We start from the raw sequence: 22,047 nt of genomic DNA on the forward strand, positions 1-22,047 counted from the left end.
CTTATCTGGAAAAATACTAGGTAATGTGTGGCATGTACCCTATGTCACTTATCTGGAAAAATACTAGGTAATGTGTGACATGTACCCTATGTCACTTATCTGGAAAAATACTTGGTAATGTGTGACATGTACCCTATGTCACTTATCTGGGAAAGTACTAGGTAATGTGTGACATGTACCCTATGTCACTTCTTCCATATAAATACTAGGTAATGTGTGGCATGTACCCTATGTCACTTATCTGGAAAAATACTTGGTAATGTGTGACATGTACCCTATGTCACTTATCTGGGAAAATACTAGGTAATGTGTGACATGTATCCTATGTCACTTCTTCCATGTAAATACTAGGTAATGTGTGGCATGTACCCTATGTCACTTATCTGGAAAAATACGAGTTAATGTGTGACATGTACTCTATGTCACTTCTTCCATGTAAATACTAGGTAATGTGTGACATGTACTCTATGTCACTTATCTAGGAAAATACTAGGTAATGTGTGACATGTACTCTATGTCACTTATCTGGAAAAATACTAGGTAATGTGTGACATGTACCCTATGTCACTTATCTGGGAAAATACTAGGTAATGTGTGACATGTACCCTATGTCACTTATCTGGGAAAATACTAGGTAATGTGTGGCATGTACCCTATGTCACTTATCTGGAAAAATACTAGGTAATGTGTGACATGTACTCTATGTCACTTCTTCCATGTAAATACTAGGTAATGTGTGACATGTACTCTATGTCACTTATCTGGGAAAATACTAGGTAATGTGTGACATGTACTCTATGTCACTTATCTGGAAAAATACTAGGTAATGTGTGACATGTACCCTATGTCACTTATCTGGAAAAATACTAGGTAATGTGTGGCATGTACCCTATGTCACTTATCTGGAAAACTACTAGGTAATGTGTGACATGTACTCTATGTCACTTATTCCATGTAAATACTAGGTAATGTGTGACATGTACTCTATGTCACTTATCTGGGAAAATACTAGGTAATGTGTGACATGTACTCTATGTCACTTTTCTGGAAAAATACTAGGTAATGTGTGACATGTACCCTATGTCACTTATCTGGGAAAATATTAGGTAATGTGTGACATGTACCCTATGTCACTTATCTGGGAAAATACTAGGTAATGTGTGACATGTTCCCTTTGTCACTTATTCCACATAATTGAATGTGTTTGATTGAATTGTTTTAAGCATGGAGGAGTTATTTCACGGTCTGAACTTAGTCACGTTAGGGGAGAAGTTTTGTTGCGGGAGAGCACTCACCCTGTTAGCGAGTGTCCCGGGTTCTAGTCCTGGGCTGCCCCCACAATTTTCTCACCCTGTGACATTTGGTGCCCAACATGGAGCCATGACGTTACCCGGGTATACTCCTACGGAGGTCGATGGTTAATTATATCCCTGTATTTGAGGACGAATACATATTCAAGTGGGGTTGTATGTCACAGCCTGAAATAAGTCACGTTAGGGGAGAAGTTTTATGGTGTCCTGGTAGGCTCGGTCGCGAGAGCACTCCCCCTTTAAGCGGCTTGTTCTGGGTTTAAGTCCCATACTGGCCGCACACTTTGCTCACCCTGTGACATTTTTAATCATGAAGGAAGCAAAAATAGCACTAAAATATTTACCATCAGGCTTAATCGATAAAATTTCTTTGACACGCATAATCTGCACCTAAAAATAGTTATTACTTTAGATGTTTAGATTGTTTGTATTCTGGAATAGTTTTCTCCCCTTTTTAACATTATTTCATTCATGTTTCAGTTTTTATACACCCGGTAGGGTGGCATATAGCAGTTGAACTATCCGTCAGTCAGTATGTCAGTCTGTTCGTCCGTCCGAAAAAACTTTAACATTGGCCATAACTTTTTTAATATTGAAGATTATAGCACCTTGATATTTGGCATGCATGTGTATCTCATGGAGCTGCACATTTTGAGTGGTAAAATTTCAAGGTTTACATCATCCTTCAAGGGCTAGGGTCGAAAAAACAAAGTCAAGGGAAGTAATAAGCTTTAAACGGACATAGTTATCTGACCTGTCCACGTATATATTTTTGTTAAATAAATCAAAGCGGCACAGTAGGCGGCATTGTGTTTCTGACAAACACATTGTGGTAAAAGGTCAAGGTCAAGGTCATCCTTTACGGTCTACGGTAAAAAATACAGATTTAAGGGAAGTTATAAGCTTTAAAAAGGGAGAAAATTATTCAATATTGAACATAGCCACTTTATATATTTGACATGCATGTGTATCTCATGGAGCTGCACATTTTGAGTGGTGAATGTACAGTCACGGTAGTGGCTTTTTATTATTTGCTACTAAAAATAGGGATTTGTTACAGACAATTATTTTCAAGGGAAGTAATTTATATAATTATAAATCTCATATTATATATTTCCTTACCAAGAATTGAAGTTCTTTTCACAGTTACTGTACAGATTTATTATTTTAATTATTAATAACCCAAATGATTGATTTTTTAAAGTTTTTTTTTAATGATATAATTATGATTTCTTTGATTTCACATACCTGTAGACTTATGTCCATAGATACATGATCAACTCTGGCTATAATCTCTTTTAAACCACAGGCCTTGGTTGTCAGTGATGTCTGACCCTCCCCACCTCCTCCCCCCCCCCCCCCCTGGTTGGATTTGACAAAATTCAAGGGAAGTTATAACCTTTAAAGGGAGATGATTTCTATACCTCCCAAATGATAAATAGAAATTTTATTTCAAGGCAGCGCAGTAGGGGGCATTGTGTTTCTGACAAACACATCTCTTGTTAACATTATTTCAGTCATGTTTCATGCCTTTATCACCTGGCACTTTTCCTGTGTTAGCTGGTTTACCAGTACTGAGTGCACATACCAATGCCAGTAATTGACAACTGCCCTTCTTACTACAAAGATAGGAGGGGGGAGAATGGAGTTTATAACCAAATCCCACATGAATCATATTTTGCCAGGCTTGGAATCAAACCTGCCTTCCTCTGATTTTGTACACCAGCGCTTTACCAACTGAGCTAGCCAACAGGGCTACCCTCAGTCTGTTTGGAGTGAAAAAGCTGCTTTAACTGAGCGTAATAATAAGTTGGTTGAACTAATTTTGACACGTTAGTTGACAAATATGTTCATAAAAGGCTAAATATGTATGCAAAGTCTAGCTTCCAATATCTCTCATATGAGTTTTGGAATTAAGTGAAGATTTGAGTGTTGTAGATAGGAGAGTTTGATGTGACATGGATATATGTGCATAGTGAACATTATGATCAATCAAAATCAGATTGAAACTGCATTGATGATTGTTATTACTTTAGTTAATCAAACAACTAAATCTTATAAATCTTGTTATAATTGGCATAAAGGTTTATATTTTAAAATTCAATTGATTTTACGTTTTTGTAAACAAAATGTTAGCTGGGTTATTCACATAATAGTCTGAGCTATGATACTCCCCCAAATCACTGTAACCTTTAAAGTTATTGAATTCAAAATTCATACATGTATTCAGGGTCATTTTGTTAGGTCACTGACTAAGTTTCATAACTCTTTCATGCAATTTATCAGGATTATTGCCCTTTTCTGTACTTCCATGGTTAAGTCGGTTGTTCTATATCTCCTTTTATAGCTGTTTCTTCTGTAAGCATTCAAATGAAACAGGCAAAAAATAAATGAACCTACATTTTATTATAAACCTAGTAGATCTTAAATTGTGTTCTCCAAGGACATATTTGAAACGAGTATTGTAAAATAGTGCTGTATTTAAAAAAAAATTTACATCAAATTTACATCAAATAAGAAAGACACGCTAATGTCGTACAAATACAACCCCATGCAGATGATGGTAACATGGAGGGAGTGACGGATCTGGATACAAACGCACCAGAAACCCAGATACAGCGGACCGAAAGGCTGGGTTATAAACTGGACTCGGACAAAGTTTTCGAGAATGAAAAAACTGAGAAAAATGATAACACCCTTGGTATAAATGTCACAAGACGGAATCGACCAAAGCTTAATGTGTACATTCCACAGGCAGAGAGAGAAAGTGTTTCGAGCGCAAAATCATCAAGTAATTGAAAATGTGTAGCTCTAACTGTGTAGCTGTTTTTATGTTCTCTGACCCTAACCTTTGTGCAAAGTGGCTTTAATCCTAAGTAACAGCTTCGATTAACTTCACTGAATTACCCATCGTGCTTTATTCATTTTAAATTATTGCTTTTCCCCACAGGAGATAATGAACCTCTGATACCAACAACCTATTTGTGAAGTCTACAAGGTCAATTCTTCTCCTTATTATCGAAAATAATTCCTACTGTGCTGGTTGTCCCTCTTGAATTAACTGGTATTATTTTATGTTGCTTAGTCCAGCTGTATCATTCCTTCCTTCAGTACATATTTTATTCCTTGTTTTAAATATGAATTCTTCAATGTTATAATAAAAACAGTTCTTGTAACTCCTTACTTTTGTAATGGACATTTTCTTTGTTGTAAATTTGAATTCTTCAGTGTTAATAGGTATAGCCCTATACATCTTTCCTTCTGTTAAAGTTGTCTCCCTCTAGTCACTTGATACCACATTTAGTGGCTAACCACCTGACCTATGTTCAATAGTGTGCTAAGTGGTCTTTTTATATCAAATGCATCCTATTGCTTATTTTCATAACCATGAATACAAGCATTATTATACTCCCATGCCGGTATATTAAACTAGTTTTGCACATATTTTTACCATTTCTTGTGCACATAACTGTAATGTTGTATCTGGGATGGAATAATATGAGTTTTGTTTGTATTAATTCAGTGTTTTGTATTTTATTTTAATCTTAAAAACAGTTTTCATGCCCCCAGATCGAATGATCGAGGGTATATTGTTTTTGGCCTGTTTGTCTGTCATTCTGTCCCAAAACTTTAACCTTGGTTAAAGTTTTATAACTTTTGCAATATTGAAGATAGCAACTTCATATTTGGTATGCATATGTATCTCATGGAGCTGCACATTTTGAGTGGTGAAATGTCAAGGTCAAGGTCATCCTTCAAGGTCAAAGGTCAAATATCATTGTATTTTACTTTCCTAAAACTTTACCCTTCGTTAAAGTTTGGTCATAACTTTTTGAATATTGAAGATAGAAACTTGATATTTGGCATGCATGTGTATCTCATGAAGCTGCACATTTTGAGTGATGAAAGGTCAAGGTCATCCTTCAAAGTCAAAAGTAAAAAAATACAATCCAAATGAAGTAATAAGCTTAAAAAGGGAGATAATTTCTAAACCTGCCAAATAAATATATTGAAATTTTATTTCAAAGTGGCGCAATAAGGGGCATTGTCTTTCTGACAAATACATGTCTTGTTTAAATATGATTTGTTAAATGTTATAATGAAAACTGTTCTTGTAAGTCCTTACTTTTGTAATGGTTATTTTCTTTGTTGTTAATTTGAATTATTCATTGTTATTAGTTGAAGCCCTATACATCTTTCCTTCTGTTTAAGTTGTCTCCCTTTAGTCACCTGTTACCACATTTACCGGTAATGGATAATCAACTGACTAATGTTCAATAGCATACAAAGATGTCTTTCTATATCAAATGCATCCTATTGCTTATTTTCATAACCATGAATACAAGCATTATTATACTCACATACCAATATATTATACTAGTGTTGCACAAATAATTTCCATTTGTTTTGCACATACCTGTGATGATGTATCTGGGATGGAATACATGTAATATGAGTTTTGTTTGTATTAATTCAGTGTTTTGTATGTATTGCTGTTTTTATGTCCCCCTCTATAGTAGTGGGGGACATATTGTTTTTGCCCTGTCTGTCTGTTGGTCTGTCTGTCTGTTTGCGCCAACTTTAACATTTTGCAATAACTTTTGCTATATTGAAGAAAGCAACTTCATATTTGGCATGCATGTGTATCTCATGAAGCTGCACATTTTGAGTGGTGAAAGGTCAAGGTCATCCTTCAAGGTCAGAGGTCAAATATATGTGGCCAAAATCGCTCATTTTATGAATACTTTTGCAATATTGATGATAGCAACTTGATATTTGGCATGCATGTGTATCTCATGGAGCTGCACATTTTGAGTGGTGAAAGGTCAAGGTCAAGGTCATCCTTCAAGGTCAGAGGTCAAATAAATGTGGCCCTAATCGCTTATTTTATAAATACTTTTGCAATATTGAAGATAGCAACTTGATATTTGGCATGCATGTGCATGTCATGGAGCTGCACATTTTGAGTGGTGAAAGGTCAAGGTCATCCTTCACAATGTCAAGGTCATCCTACAAGGTCAAACATCATATAGGGGGACATTGTGTTTCACAAACACATCTTGTTTATTCTAACCTTAAAAACAAAGTTATTTAAAATTGATTTGGGATCTTAAAAGTATAAACCTGATGAAATACATATCAACTGTATTCTTAAAGAGGCTATTGTTGAATGTTCAAATAAACACATTACCGGGTATATATAATTTAAAAACAATGCATAATTCAATGCAGTTGAAAGCATGTGATAGTTTTTAATGCACTATGAATAGATTTTAGTAAAAGTTTTATAGTATTAATTTGCTTTATTTTTGTGATCTAAAATATGACTGTGTATATTTTCAAGATCATCATTTAGACATATTTCTGTCATTTAATGTCAAGGAAAACATTTCTGTTGTTCAGCATTTCAATAAGAGAAATGAATAATTGAAGTTATGCAATAGTTTACTAAAGGATCATTTTGACAATATAATTTTGCAGTCAGTAATGAACATGCTGTCATCAGAAAGATTGTTACATGGATATCTACTTGTGGTGCATTCAATATATCTTTCTCAAAAGATGCCTAGTACTGGTTCCACTGAAATAAGGGACCCAAAAGTGTCTCAATCAACCCTACGCTATCTACACTATGAAGCTCCAATAAAAAATGTAAAACATAGCATGGTTTAATAAAAAATAAACTGTTTAATAGTCTATGATGTGTTGTAGGAAGAGGTACCCCTGACTCCGGTATCGATGACTCCACATTTTCAAATCAAGGTGTCCAGACGCCTAGATCTCCCCTTGGCAAGCTTCCTGATGAGTCGGTTGATCATCAGGTTGTCCAGGTGGAGTTGTCTGCTCCTGCTGATGCTCTCTCTGAAGAAGATAAAGTTAGTGCAGCAAATAGGCCTGCTACATCGTTTACGGGTCTTCGGAGAGGGCAACTTGAAGGTTTGTGGTTCTGGTGTACTGCAATTATTATACCCTTTTTTATTGATTAAATTTAAACTTGCCATCACCATGTGCAAGATACTTTTTTTTATCCATAGTGATGAACACATTCATGATCCATTAACCCTTGCACATTATATATATATATTGACAATATGATGCTTGGTTATACTGTCAAAACTGAGAACAGCGATCAGTCAAGGGAAATGGCCAAAGTGACCGTTGTCGACGAGTGACCGCTATTCTCGGATCATCACTATTAGATGGTTGTTCAGTTGGTAGTATTGCTAACTTGTTACCCCACCCAGTCGTTTGCACACAGTGTAAAATAAAGGCTCATTGCCGATAACAAAGCATAATAACATAAATAATTTCTATTAAATAATACAGAATGTTTTATAAATTGATTTAATTTCATAAAAAAAATTAAACTAAATCAATGACTTTATCAACGAAATAATTGTTGTTGACTCATGCATCTTGTTTATTCAGTAAATCCGACAGTTCCTATTTCATTCATTGGGATGTATTTTCAATAAAGATTGTCACGTGTCATTTACGTCACGTCCGAACACTACCGGTTATAAAAGGGGATTCGTTGTCATAAACCCAAAGTATGGTCAACTGTATCGTTCTAATTCAAAGAAAAAGACGCCAACATCTTGCTAAAAAATATTTAGTTTGTTATAAAAGTTGCAATTCAATTAATATTTTTCCTGAATAGACGATCACTAATCCTTTTATCTCCTTCTTATTACAGCTCTCGCCAGCTTAGTGTTGTTTTTAACACCTTATCGGCAATAAAGATCTATCTCTTTGTCACGCGCTCATGCTTTGTCATTATTAATGCAGCTGATAATTGCTATGTACACCCATTTTTATTGTTACGTGAACCTTTTTCGTTTGTGTTCTTAATTTGTGCGACTCATAACGACTGACGAGTGACCGTTGTTTTTAGTGCAAACATGACTTTTGAAGTTAAATATACTGGCGGTTGGCCATTATGGACAATTGACAGTTATTCCGATGTGTAATATTGAGTGATTTTTGTCGGGAGAAGTCAAGACTGACTGTTGTCTGAAACTGACCGTTTTTCTCAAGTGACCGTTATATATATAGAACAGTTTTTATTGTACGTAAGATTTTTTATGAAGCTCTAGTTCTATTCAATTTTGACATTTTAAAGTTTGTTCTTTTAAAATTGACAAATTAGATGTTGAACAAACATTTTTTCTGCTAGTAATAACCCAATTTAGAATATCACAATTTGATTTGTTGGGAATGCACAATATGAAAAGTGACCTGTAAGGAGAAGCAAAAATTCTAGCACACAAAAAGAATTTCATCATAAATGATTGAGTAATCAGCTACCAACTCGTTACCATTATTTAAATTTATTTGCAACCTTATAAACATTTGAAACTTTGGTTTTGTTATGAGAGTAATTACAATTGTTTTCGCCTTACAAGAAGCACAAGGACATTTTGCATTCATAGTTTGTTTTTGTTTCAGGAGAGAAATTGAAATCCGAAAGACCTCATACAGCTCATGTTAGATTTAGAGCAGAGGTAAGATTTCTCTTAAAAAGAAATATTTTATCCCATTCCTGTAGATTACCCTGCCGATTGTTTTTTTCACCAGTATGATGTGATTTTAAGCTTAATTGTTATGTAACCAGGTTTTCAACAAAGTGTAAAATCCTGGTTATTAGAGTAAGATATTGCATAATATTGTGATGACAAATCTTAATAAAAATTTAGATAAATTCAGCTTGTATGGAGACCTTAATTGGAATAACATTTGGTCCACATTGCGCCAAGGTCAAGGTTTCTGTTCAATAACTTGAGTTTGGGTATAGATACTGTACTCAAATGTTTATTTACCTTGAATGAAGACCTAGCATGGTATTGCTTTTGGGTCTAGTTTGGTCAGGGTCACTGTTACTGAAAAAAGAAAAAAAAAGAAAACTTGTGTTTCTTGTCAATAACTTAAGTTTGCATTGCCCAATCTTAATGAAAAGTTGGATACAGAAAGCTTGAGTGGAGACCTGGCTTGGTATTGTGTATGGGGTTTGTTTGTAATGGTCCAGGGTTCTGGTGCACAGCTTGAGTCTATATGTAGATATTGCATAGAAATTACGTATGAATTTTTGTATATGTAGACATACCACATAAGTTAATTCCCAGGACCTTTTGGTTAAAGGTCAAGGCCGCTTTTACAAAAAATAAGAAATATGAATAAAGCACAATGACTTGAATATGGATGGAAACATTCTGCTGAAATTTCGGTAAAGGGAGCTCGCATGTATACCTAAGTTTGTGATTCAATTTGGTACCAGTCGAGTCAAGATCATGATAACTTTTTTTAATGAAAGAAATACTTCTGCACAGAAGCTTGGGAGTATTGTTCTGAAATGTGCCTGTTAGTACCTTACATCCAGACTCATCTTGGTTAGTACCTTACATCCAGACTCATCTTGGTTAGTACCTTACATCCAGACTCATCTTGGGTAGTACTTTACATCCAGACTCATCTTGGTTAGTACCTTACATCCAGACTCATCTTGGTTAGTACCTTACATCCAGACTCATCTTGGGAGTATTGTTCTGAAATGTGCCTGTTAGTACCTTACATCCAGACTCATCTTGGGAGTATTGTTCTGAAATGTGCCTGTTAGAACCTTACATCCAGACTCATCATGGGAGTATTGTTCTGAAATGTGCCTGTTAGTACCTTACATCCAGACTCATCTTGGTTAGTACCTTACATCCAGACTCATCTTGGTTAGTACCTTACATCCAGACTCATCTTGGGTAGTACTTTACATCCAGACTCATCTTGGTTAGTACCTTACATCCAGACTCATCTTGGTTAGTACCTTACATCCAGACTCATCTTGGTTAGTACCTTACATCCAGACTCATCTTGGTTAGTACCTTACATCCAGACTCATCTTGGTTAGTACCTTACATCCAGACTCATCTTGGGTAGTACTTTACATCCAGACTCATCTTGGGTAGTACTTTACATCCAGACTCATCTTGGTTAGTACCTTACATCCAGACTCATCTTGGTTAGTACCTTACATCCAGACTCATCTTGGTTAGTACCTTACATCCAGACTCATCTTGGTTAGTACCTTACATCCAGACTCATCTTGGTTAGTACCTTACATCCAGACTCATCTTGGGAGTATTGTTCTGAAATGTGCCTGTTAGAACCTTACATCCAGACTCATCATGGGAGTATTGTTCTGAAATGTGCCTGTTAGTACCTTACATCCAGACTCATCATGGGAGTATTGTTCTGAAATGTGCCTGTTAGTACCTTACATCCAGACTCATCATGGGAGTATTGTTCTGAAATGTGCCTGTTAGTACCTTACATCCAGACTCATCTGGTGTATTGTACTTTTTTTGTTTAAGCAAATTAGTAACTAAAATGTTGAAAACCTGGTTTGTGATGTTGCAATGGTTCTTGTTTGTTGTCGCTGTTTTTTCAGAAAGTATCTTATACTCTTCCTGTTTTTTCTAGAAATTAGATCTTCATGTTCTTTTATGTGATTTATATTCATAGAGTGTACTTGTGTGTTCCAATGAGATTTTACAAAAGAATTAAGTGTTTTCTCATAAATCCATGTCCAATTATCCTATACATAATATGACATAATTAGCAAACGTTTTCAAATTAAATTAATGCTTATTTTCACAAAATCTCTCTAAATTTAAATTAGTTTGCTGTTTAAGTGTTGATAAAAAAGCATTTGGAGATTTTTTACAATGTCTGTATCAGTGTGTTACCTACATGAATATGAGGACTGTTGTGTTGGTCATGTTGATAATCTGGCATTCAATTTATCCATAAAATCAAACTTATGTCATTATGTATTTGATACAGGTGCAAAATTTCATGCTTCAGTGTTAAAAGTGTATCTTAAAAAGGGGTAAATATTAATTTTTTATAGATAAATAAATTATTGCATGGAAGTGTAGGGAAGCATAAGTAAAGGTTGTAATGTGTATTTTTGTATTAAAATACATTGAAATGATGAGTATACAATATCATTCTATATACATAGCACAGCACAAAGCTTTGATTGCTCCTATACTTTGACTAGTCTGTAAGTATGTTAATCAAGACATACAGTTTAACAAGGTTATCAAGCCTTAAGGCGCATATTTACCGTAAAAAGTCAATTATTTTATGGTGTCCAGCTGGCAGCTATGATCGATTATCTTAATTTTGCACCTATAGTATTGTCACAAATATTTGATCGAGTCAACACACACAAACCTCCTGTCAACTGGAGAATTATTAAATTTCAATTGATTGAGCTGGAAAATGAATTCAGCCTTCGCACTTCGTAACTCTATCTTATCTTTTGAGCCATATTGAAAGAAAATTAAATTCTCATTACTGTTGCACGTTTTTGTTGTTCGTTACAAAATTCTTAACAACGGTGGGTGACATGAAACTATCGTTGCAATTTAGCCCATATTTTTTCAATTATTGTAAAATCGGAGCAGCTTTTGATATTTAAGAAGTCATTGTTGGAAATTAAATAAGTTAATCTGGGTCTATCAAATATTTAAGGATATATCTAATCTCTGTTTTACTTAGACTTAGGCCCATTGAACTTTTAAATCCGTGTTGTGTTACTATAATCTTGGCCGAATTTTATTTACAAGGTTTTGTGTGGGTTTAGGATTATTTTTTGTAATTGAGAAGTAAATGTTTTACAGAGAATAGTGTTTTGGATATTGTGAAAATTGCATCAAATAAACTATATAACTAGTTTATGATTTTTGGGGGTTTGATGGTTTAGATTGTTACGTACAACATTTTTTTTAATGGTATTGGATCTTTAAGGAAATACCTGAGCAAACGAAACTGTTAACAAGATGTGTAAAACTGTAAACAAATGGATAAAACTATTAACAAATGGGTAAAACTATTAACAAATGGGTAAAACTGTGAACAAGTTTCTGATGTTTCAGTATTGATGATAAAAGATATTAAAATGTGTGTGCTTTTTCATAATAGTGTTTCCTTTAAACTTATTGTTAAAAATATTTTGTGGTCTTTTCATATTGCAGTCAATTATGTCAATAAATGAAAATCTAATATATGGAATACAAAGGATTTCATAATGGAAATGGATTTAATATTTAATGGTGGAATACTGAAATTATTGGGTTTATTTTAGTGTGAAACCTTTTAAATCATCCAGTGCATTAGAAGTATTGACAATGAGTAAAATAGTGAAACATTAATATGACTAGCAATATGAATTAATCGGTGCCTAGATTAAACTGAACGAAGTATATTGAGTACAAAGTCTTCATAATCATTAATGACAGTGGTCAATGGGACACAAGTTATTCACCAATGGCTGAAATATGTGTGTGTCAAGGGAAATAGTGCAAAAAAAATAAGACTAAACTGCAAATAAACAACATGTGATACACTTAACATTTGGAAAAACAGTACTGGTGTATATGTTTATTTCTTGCAACATTCGAGTCAATAAGACCATGGATCCATATCAGGATGCTTTGTTGCAGATTGAAGCGTTGGAGGCGAGTATAGAAATAATTATGATGTACTCTATAATGTGTATCCTGCATATACTGTACTTTATATTATGTGTATATAAAGCTTGTATGTATTTCATTGGCTCGCTCATTTTCTTTTCAACTAATTGTATTTCACATGAGCTTGATAATTTGGTAAACTGTTAAAACATGTTAAATACTAAGGAACTCATAGCAAAAATTACAAAATCAAATTAAATAGAGTGTAGATTTTCAACAAAAAGGATTATATTGCACAAGGAACATAAAACAATTATCACTTAAAAGTTTTTTGTTTTTGTTATTATTTGGAATGATGTATGTTGAAATAAGATGTATACAACCAATACAAGAAATAATTTTCAATGAGAATGTACCTTAAATATTATCTATCTTGTCTTTCTTACAATGTATGTGAAAATGTTCATTTTATGTTGAAACATCAATAATTTTGCAATATTATAAACACACACAAGTCTTTACGGATTTTCCCTTTAGTTTGATTCACCTGTAATGTTTATGTTCTTGGCTTGTCAATTTGTCATCCTATAGTTACTTTCCCTAGGTTTGAAGTTGCCAATTTTATGTAGCACGATATTGTGATTTTGTGTTTTTTGGAACAGTTAGAATTCATTGTTGAGCTACCAGAACGGTTAGAAGTAAGTGGCTATGTGTGCCTGTGACTAAATGTGCTATTAACATGAATGCCACTGGTAATTAAAGCAATGTTAATTTGTTGTTAAAATTACGTCATTATTTAAGGTGAAACTTCAGGGCTGCACATAAATGCTAGTCTGATTTCTCCTAGCGATTCAGATTGGATCTTGTAAAGTTCTTTTCAATTAGTTGCTTGATCTAACAAGTAGCAAAATAATTGGGGTCAAAGTATAACACTTGGACATGCAGCTAGAGAGGGTTTTTCATAGTGGGCAATAATGGGACAAGTGATCATTACCGCTATCTGTGGACGAGGAGTGGGAAAATTATAAATTTTCTTTAAAAATCGAGTTTTTGAATACTAGCGACCTCATAGGAAAAAAGAACACCATTTACTTGGGTCACAATTAAATGTTTAATAACAGACTTTGGTGTATATAATGTTCTTTTTATGATAAATGTATGTAGTATGTATGTATGTTTACATACGTACATAAAGAAGTCCAGAACTTCAAAGAAAAATAGCAGTTCTACAGTATAATTATCAAATTATCAATATTGCATATGCCCAAAGCAGTACTTCCTGTTTACATATAATTAAGGTACTACCATACTTCTGATTTCCTGGACCTATGAAAACATCATAATTATTATATATCTTATATAAACATCCTATTATAATTATAAAAAAGTCAACAAAACAATTATTTATTTTTTTAAGAAATGTGTGTACGTGTGTGTGTGTGGGCTAAATCAACTTTAACAGTGGCATTCATGTTTCAAGGTTTTATGACTGTGCTATTGAAAGCTTAATGGTATGCATTGTTTATTAAATATATATTTACATGGATGTTTAATATATTGTGTGTATGAATGTATATTTGAGGTGGCTCATATGACTCCTGCGGTTTTCTTTAAGTTTGATGATATATGGCGATGTAATGTGTTACTTGATGTAATTTTAATCCCTTTGTGGTCATTTGGCTTATTAAATATTATAACCTACTGTTCTTGAACATTTTGGAAAAATTTACCCCTTTGCTTTTAATCAAGTTCTCACAAGATTTTGAATTAATGAAAATAGTGGTAGATACATATTTCAAAAGTGGATTTTTACTGTATTTTGATTCTTCAGCAATTGTAATATTGAAACGTAATTTTTTTTAAATCAACAATTATAAGTCTATGCTTTTTTTATCTGTTGGTTTTATCATTTTTTACTGTCGTTTAGTGATTTAAAGCACGTCATTTAAAGCAGGACGGTGTCAGACCATCATATTCTGGCCTCGACAGTGTGTTGATAGCTGTAATTTATTGGATCAGTGTTATAAATGTTATTGATTTGAACATCAGACAGCACTGTTTGAATAGCTGAAACATAATATTGTTTTATACTTCAAATAAATCTACTAATGCATAGGATTTTTGGCTACAGCTCTATTTTTATCTTTGCATTTTAGTGTATGTGTCAATTTGTATTTTTTCAGTACAGAGTTCTGAATATAAACATAATAAAGCACAGTTTATTGAAAATGGTGCAATTTAATAAATTGGTATCGCTGTTATTAACTTCTTCAAAGTGTCAATTGATGAAATTCTACCTTAAGAACTAAAAACAATATTTTTGTTATTAAGGATTAAACAGGTAAGGTGCTATCAAGCATGGTATTAAAATTGATTGTATAAAATGTACTAGCTGTATGAGAAATTAACAAATTAAATTAGCTTTAAATAAATTAATGTTTTTAAAAAAATTAGCATCAGTATAATTAATATAAGTTTCAACAAAATTTAGCATCAGTTAAATTAATGTTTATTAATTAAGAGACAATGCTATTCAATATGGGCATCAAATGAGTTGCCAAGAATGTTTTTAGTATAAACCTTTCTCAAATTTTTTATACACAAAATGCATACTTTGTTGCATTTGGTAAGTGAACAGGTTATTAGCAGAATGACAGTGCCACAATTTTTGTACTTGTTTTTAAGGTACATTGTTGTATACATGCATCATATAATGATGGTAAATCATGTTTATAATTTCCCTTTTAAATTTGGGACAGAATTTAAAGAAATGATGCCAATTATCTTGTAATGCGACAATATATTCAGGGTTTTTTACAACATTTTGGGAAAATGACCTAAAAGTGTGAAATGGGAAGTTCAGCTTCAATTCAATTTCGATTAGAAAAAACATTTAAATACTTTTTGATCAACGTTGAATAGAACAGAAAATCATAAGCATAAGCTTATTTGTAGGATGAAGTTTACAACTATGAAGTCATCATCAGTTGGGAATTTCAGGTTCGGATTTTGGAAAAAGGGATACATTTTGTAATTGGGAATATGCCAGCTATAAAATCTGACAGAAAAATCCCTTGTATTGATTATTGGCAAATCATTATGTAAGTTTTAATTGAGGTAGTGAAAATCTGAAAAAAAAGTTTTTTCCTACTTAAATGGCCCATATAATTGGTAATTGTCATGTATGAAGCATGTTTGTGAAAAGTTATATAGCATGTAACAAAGCACCATGCATGTTTCGTAAACTAACAATAGTTTTATTTGAACATAATGTTGGCCGTAATAGCAAATCATGTAATTGGAAGGATATGCATCTGATTGTTTGATTGTATGTTTGAAATATCTTACAGGAGGTCACCAAGAGCATTTTAATTTAAGATGGAACATAATATACAAGTGCCTGTCAGTGCATACATTTGAATTCTATTTTAGATTATTGTTGGATTATAGTTAAGTTATATTAATTATGGTGAATTGGCTCAGAACATGTGATACATAAAAGACATATTGGTAAATACAAATCTGAATGCAAGTTAATTGTATGGTTGCCATTATTTTGCAAATTATGTTATGAAAAATTCTTGTTTTCTGATATATATTTTTTATGTTTATCTTTATTGTATATTGTACATACATGTTTGCCAAATTATGGTATTATATGCCTTTAAAAATATAAAAAGAAAATAGAATTTTGTAAATAAAACAGATCCATTATAACAAAAGGTAAATGGTAAATCCTGTATTATTGTCCAATTTAACCTATCAGGATTACAACATATTTCAATCAATTATTCATTGATACAGTAGTAAACCATAATCAATTGAATTTTCATTTTATGTCATCCTGATAAAATTTGCTCTCACTGCAAGAATAAAGTATCAACAAACAAAATTAATATTAAATCAGGGCTTTTGGCGTCACAGTGATTTTGATCATTAAACTATCTCAGACAGGGATTGAACAAACATAATTGGTAAATGTATTTCCCTCTCAATATGGAAGCTATAGATTGGCTTTTAAACATTTTGTCAATAACTACCGCCGTTGTATTGGGAAAACAATTTTGAAATTACACTTCTTTGTAATTCGCAAAAGTTAAAGCAAGATAATAAGAAAAGGGCTTCATCTTTGATGTTTTGTTTACTTTGAGATACAAAAGTAGGTGTTAATTATTGTTGAGATTATATTTGGTTGTATGTTAATACAGTGTGTGCATGCTTGGTTTAGAATTGTTGGACTAAAATAAAATACTTGTATCAAACACCATGTCCAAACTTTTGGACTTGTTGTTTAAGGTTAAGTACAGGTTTATTTGATGCATGTGATACTTAAAACAGCGATATTAACATGTGCCTTTTAACCAATATCTACCAAAAAGTTTTGTTGTTTTTTAATTTGTATTGAAGACAATACTGTTTTGTTCAATTAAATGGAAATTATCAAGAAGTACATGATTTCTACATATACATTTAATTAAGGAATAATATAGATAATGTGCATTTGAGTTATAAAATACGTGAAAACATTAGTTTTAAACTACAAACTGAATTGAGGCATTAGTTTTGAATATTTGATTGGTTCATATTTTCTTTAGTTTACTTTATAAAAAGAAAAAAATACAAAAATGGTCTAAAGGTCTTAATTTCATACCATGTGAAAGCAAAATTTTAAATATGAATTATGGTATATTTGCAGGATTTACAGACTGCCTTTGAGGAAGCACTGAGAAAATACCAGAATCTCCCAGGGTATGTGGAAGACATTTTGCTACGAGTGTAACCATAAAAGGGTGGTATCTATTAAATCTCAATCATGCATATCAATGGGTGTACATAGCACTCATTCAATTTATGTATATGACATTTCTCATTCATGCAAATCAATCAATGTACATGACACTTTTCTTTCATGCATATCTATTGATTTACATGACACTGTTCAATCATCCATATCAATAGAAAGACATGGCACTGGCCAATCATTCATTTCAAATAATATACATGACCCTACTCAGTCATTCCTATTAATTGATGCACACTGCTCAATGATGCCAGTCAATGGAAGAACATGCCACTGTTTAATCTATGGCGTACCATTTGGGTCGAAAGTCAACAAGACCTACTAGGTAAAAAGAGAAATGTACTTCGACGTACAATATGTACGTCAAAGTACATTGTTTTGTACTTAGACGTACAAAATTGTACTTCGACGTACATTTTTTACCGACCCTTAAGTGTAAGCCAATCAGAAGACGCCTTACATCTGTTGCTTTTAGAGATATATATTTGACATTGAACATTGTTATTATTATTTATACCAAATTATGCGACTATCGACCACTAACTCATAAATATTGTGCATATTTATTGAACATTATTATTATTATTATTTATACCAAATTATGCGACTATCGAACGCTAACTCATAGATCTTGTGCGTATTTATTGACCTGGCGTGGCGGAATCAACCTCTGCAAATAATGGTTATCACAAAATACGACCAAACCTGGGAGGTTATTTTACATTTTTAATCCCGTAATCGTTTGGTAACTGTTTGGTTACCGTTGGGAATTTCCTACACAGTAATGCGCTGGACCGTGAAACTCCGCCCGCATGGTCAATGAATACTCACAATATGCTTGATAATTTTAATTTAAAAAAAAGGTAACCTTGAATCATCTTCAAATTGGTATATAATCTCTTTCAATGGATTAAATACTTGAAACTTTGTAGCTTTTTTTCAATTTTTATTCATTTTGTTCTCAATTAAAAAAGAGATTTTAAACATTTATCATGAATAAATCTGAAGGAAAAGCGGCTCAAGAGACGAGTGTTTTGATTGGCTGTTCAGAAAATGTGTGCGTCAAAGTACAAACATGTACGTCGTAGTACAAATTGTACTTCGATGTACAAATATATACTTCGAAGTGTATTTCATATTTGTACTTCGAAGTACAATTTTTGTACTTCGACGTTTATATTGTATGTTGAAGTACATTTCTCTTTTTACCAAGTATGGCTTGTTGACTTTTGACCCAAATGGTACGCCATATTATTCGAATATTTGAATTACTTGAATATCATATTCGTTATTCGCCACCTCCCGAACTGAATATTTGACGAATACAAACAACGTGGTTTCGAGTTTGAACGTTTAATCATCTTATCTTACCTTACAAATGAAGGTTCATACAATAAACCCCCATATTTAAATGTTCTTTTCCTTATTACGGCGTTTTTCATCATGTTTACCCCACCCACTATGTTACACAGTGAGATTATCAACAAAAATGGCGGGCACCGGTTGAATATTTACGTCATTGAATTAAAAAATCTTTCAATGGTTGTTTAATGTTTATTTAGGTAAATACAGGTGATTTGATGCTCAAACATACACACAAAGGATTAGCAGATGGAATTTCTTTTTTGTTTATCTTAACGACAATGATTGTGCAACTTATCAGCAAACATGGAGCCTAGCAAAGGGAATGCTATTGATTCAATTTCTCCATGTGTCATTACCTCATACATCTCATTTATGATTAGTTGCAGTCTAGCAGAGGACTGCTAGATAGTAACAAATGAGTTGTGGTCAGTATTTATGGAGCAATCAAAACTATTTTTTGTTCAATACTTTTTCTATTGTCACACTGTTTTTATTCATTAAATCAAATGAGCATTTGTCAGATAGGTGACATTGAAATATCATCTACATCACCTATCTTGCATATGCTCATTAAAAAATGTGAATGGGTACTGTCACTTATGTGTCAACTGTTGACTCTTAATTGTTCTACTCAAGGATTTTATTGGTACTAGTCATGTTTTCAAAACTGTGTTCAGAGTTAAAGCAGTTCTAGTCAGTGTTTTGTTATTTCGAAGTGTTATATTTCATATTTTCAGTATGCTATGATACTCAATTAATCAAATTGACAAATACTCATAGTTTCATACTATTTAATGTCATGTCAAGTTGTCAGTATTACTTATTGAAATTCATATTCGCGAATAAATATTCGTATTCGCCACCCTGTATTCTGATACGTATCTTATTCGTCACCTAGTGTATTCGTTACAGCCCTATCAATCATGCTTATCAATTAATGAACTTGACAATGTTCAATCATGCATATCAATCGATGAACATGACCCTTCTAAGGCACGCATATCAATTGATGTATATGGCAGTGTATAATCACGAATATTAATTTATGCGCATGACACTGCTCACTTATGCAAATCAATGGATATATATGGCACTGTATAATTACGAATATCAATGGATAAACATGTATGATTCTGCTCAACCATGCTATCAATGGATGAAAATGACCCTGTTCTTTTTTCATCACATTTCTTATTCAGATTCTATGGCAGTCCTTGCAAATTGTTAATCTGCCATATAAAATATATTTCATGTTAACAACATTCAATATAATACTGTGAAACCATTTATTTACGTTAGCACGAAATTTCGTCATTTTTCAAAAAATGTCTTTTTCGTCAGCACTTAAATTCACCAATTTCTGATTTAGAAAAAAAAGTGTGTTAGTCAATATCCTATTTAAAAAACAAAATACACACAATTGGTAATAAAGTTGTTAACAATTAGCGCTTATCATTACTATTCTACCTAAAGGAAGTCAACGCATTCGATACAGTTTAACTGCATCCGGGTTTTACAGAAATGCCACATGTTAGGTAAGTACACTGTGTTATGTTCACCCCTCTGTGTCAAAACGGGACATATCTTGACTATGAAACAGATGAAGTATGTATGTGTGGATTACATTGGATTGTAATGTCTCATGCCTACGGTAATTCAGTCTTAATTTTGTTTAAACATTAGAAATAATTATTTGTTAGGGTCTTAAATTCGTCTCTTGGTCCGCTGACGAAACAGACATAAATTAATGCCAGACGAATAATAATGGTTTCACAGTATTATCATATATTCCATAGACTTACAAGCTGTCATGGTCACTATGATTTAAGCTATACAGATCACAGTATTATCATATATTCCATAGACTTACAAGCTGTCATGGTCACTATGATTTAAGCTATACAGATCACAGTATTATCATATATTCCATAGACTTACAAGCTGTCATGGTCACTATGATTTAAGCTATACAGATCACAGTATTATCATATATTTCATAGACTTACAAGCTGTCATGGTCACTATGATTGAAGCTACACATGTATACAGAATACCGAGGCTTGACTGTTAGATGGTTTTTAAAAATAGCCATACACTAAGAGTCTGTGTCAAAAATTGATCTGATTAATTTATAATGTTCATTAGGTATGTACGTAAGTCGGTTATGCTGTAAATATTTTATAAGACATAGACATTTTGAATATTTTTTCCAGAGCCCCAACTTTTGTTTCTGCTGACAAACTGTATAAAAATGATGGTGTAAACTTTGAGGAAAACTGGCAGGAGAGGGCCATTGAAAGGTATGGCTGATTTTTATAAACATTTTGTATTTAATGTTTATTCTCCTCGAAAGAGGGGAGCATGTAGTTACTGCTTTGTCTGTCAGTCCGCATTCTAATTTTGATAGAGTTTAGTTGTGGGTCTAAAATAAGTTTCCCCCATTTTCATTTCGTTCTAGCTCAATGTCCATCCTTCCGTCCACACATTGTTTCTGCATGTTACTCATAAGATCCTAATTGGATTAAACTCAATATGAAGGAAGCATCCTTATTGGGTGGACATGCACATCCCTTTCAGGTCTTTGGTGCACCATTTTTTAGCTCGGCTGTTTTCCCGAGGTATTGTCATAGCCAGCTCGTCTGCCATCCGCGTCATGCTAAAACCTTAACATTGGCTCTACAATCAAAGTGCTTAAACCTACAACATTGAAACTTCATATGTAGCTGCACCTTGATGAGTTCTACATGCCACACCCATATTTGGGTCAATAGGTCAAAGGTCAAGGTCACTGTGACCTCTAAAATTCTTCTGACAAGCTTTCATTTTTTCAAAACTGCACCCGCAGCTGAGCGTTGGCACCCGCTATGTGGTGCTCTTGTTCAGATAGTTATTGCCCTTTGATTATATTTATATACTACTTTTTGTTTCCATGCAAGACCTCAGACACCTGTGTGCCAAATTTGATGACACTTTATGTGCAGCATCCATGTTGGGTGGAAATGCACCTCTTTGTCAGGTCATTCAAAGCTTATAATTTTTCAGGGAGTTGTTTATTATCCCCGCCGAAAAAAAATTCGGAGGGGATATAGTAATTGATCCT

The 22,047-nt window shown here is 33.2% G+C and overlaps 1 protein-coding gene and 1 long non-coding RNA gene across 2 annotated transcripts in view; one reads left to right on the forward strand and one right to left on the reverse strand.

Moving 5' to 3' along the window:
- LOC127832253 (uncharacterized) overlaps positions 1-22,047 on the forward strand; it is a 116,205-nt gene that overhangs the window by 83,034 nt on the left and 11,124 nt on the right. Inside the window, exons 30-35 of the mRNA XM_052357580.1 lie at positions 3,868-4,101; positions 7,023-7,247; positions 8,760-8,815; positions 12,812-12,826; positions 17,478-17,530; positions 21,161-21,247. Coding sequence (XP_052213540.1) covers positions 3,868-4,101; positions 7,023-7,247; positions 8,760-8,815; positions 12,812-12,826; positions 17,478-17,530; positions 21,161-21,247 — 670 coding nt within the window. The remainder of the gene's footprint in view (positions 1-3,867; positions 4,102-7,022; positions 7,248-8,759; positions 8,816-12,811; positions 12,827-17,477; positions 17,531-21,160; positions 21,248-22,047) is intronic.
- LOC127832320 (uncharacterized) lies at positions 7,033-19,243 on the reverse strand. Its single transcript, XR_008026785.1, has 3 exons — positions 18,954-19,243; positions 9,131-9,190; positions 7,033-7,172 (listed from the first exon to the last, which is right to left on the reverse strand). It is a non-coding gene; the product is annotated as an uncharacterized LOC127832320 (long non-coding RNA).

This window comes from Dreissena polymorpha, chromosome 5 (assembly GCF_020536995.1).
Source record: "Dreissena polymorpha isolate Duluth1 chromosome 5, UMN_Dpol_1.0, whole genome shotgun sequence".
Taxonomy (NCBI): Eukaryota; Metazoa; Mollusca; class Bivalvia; order Myida; family Dreissenidae; genus Dreissena; species Dreissena polymorpha.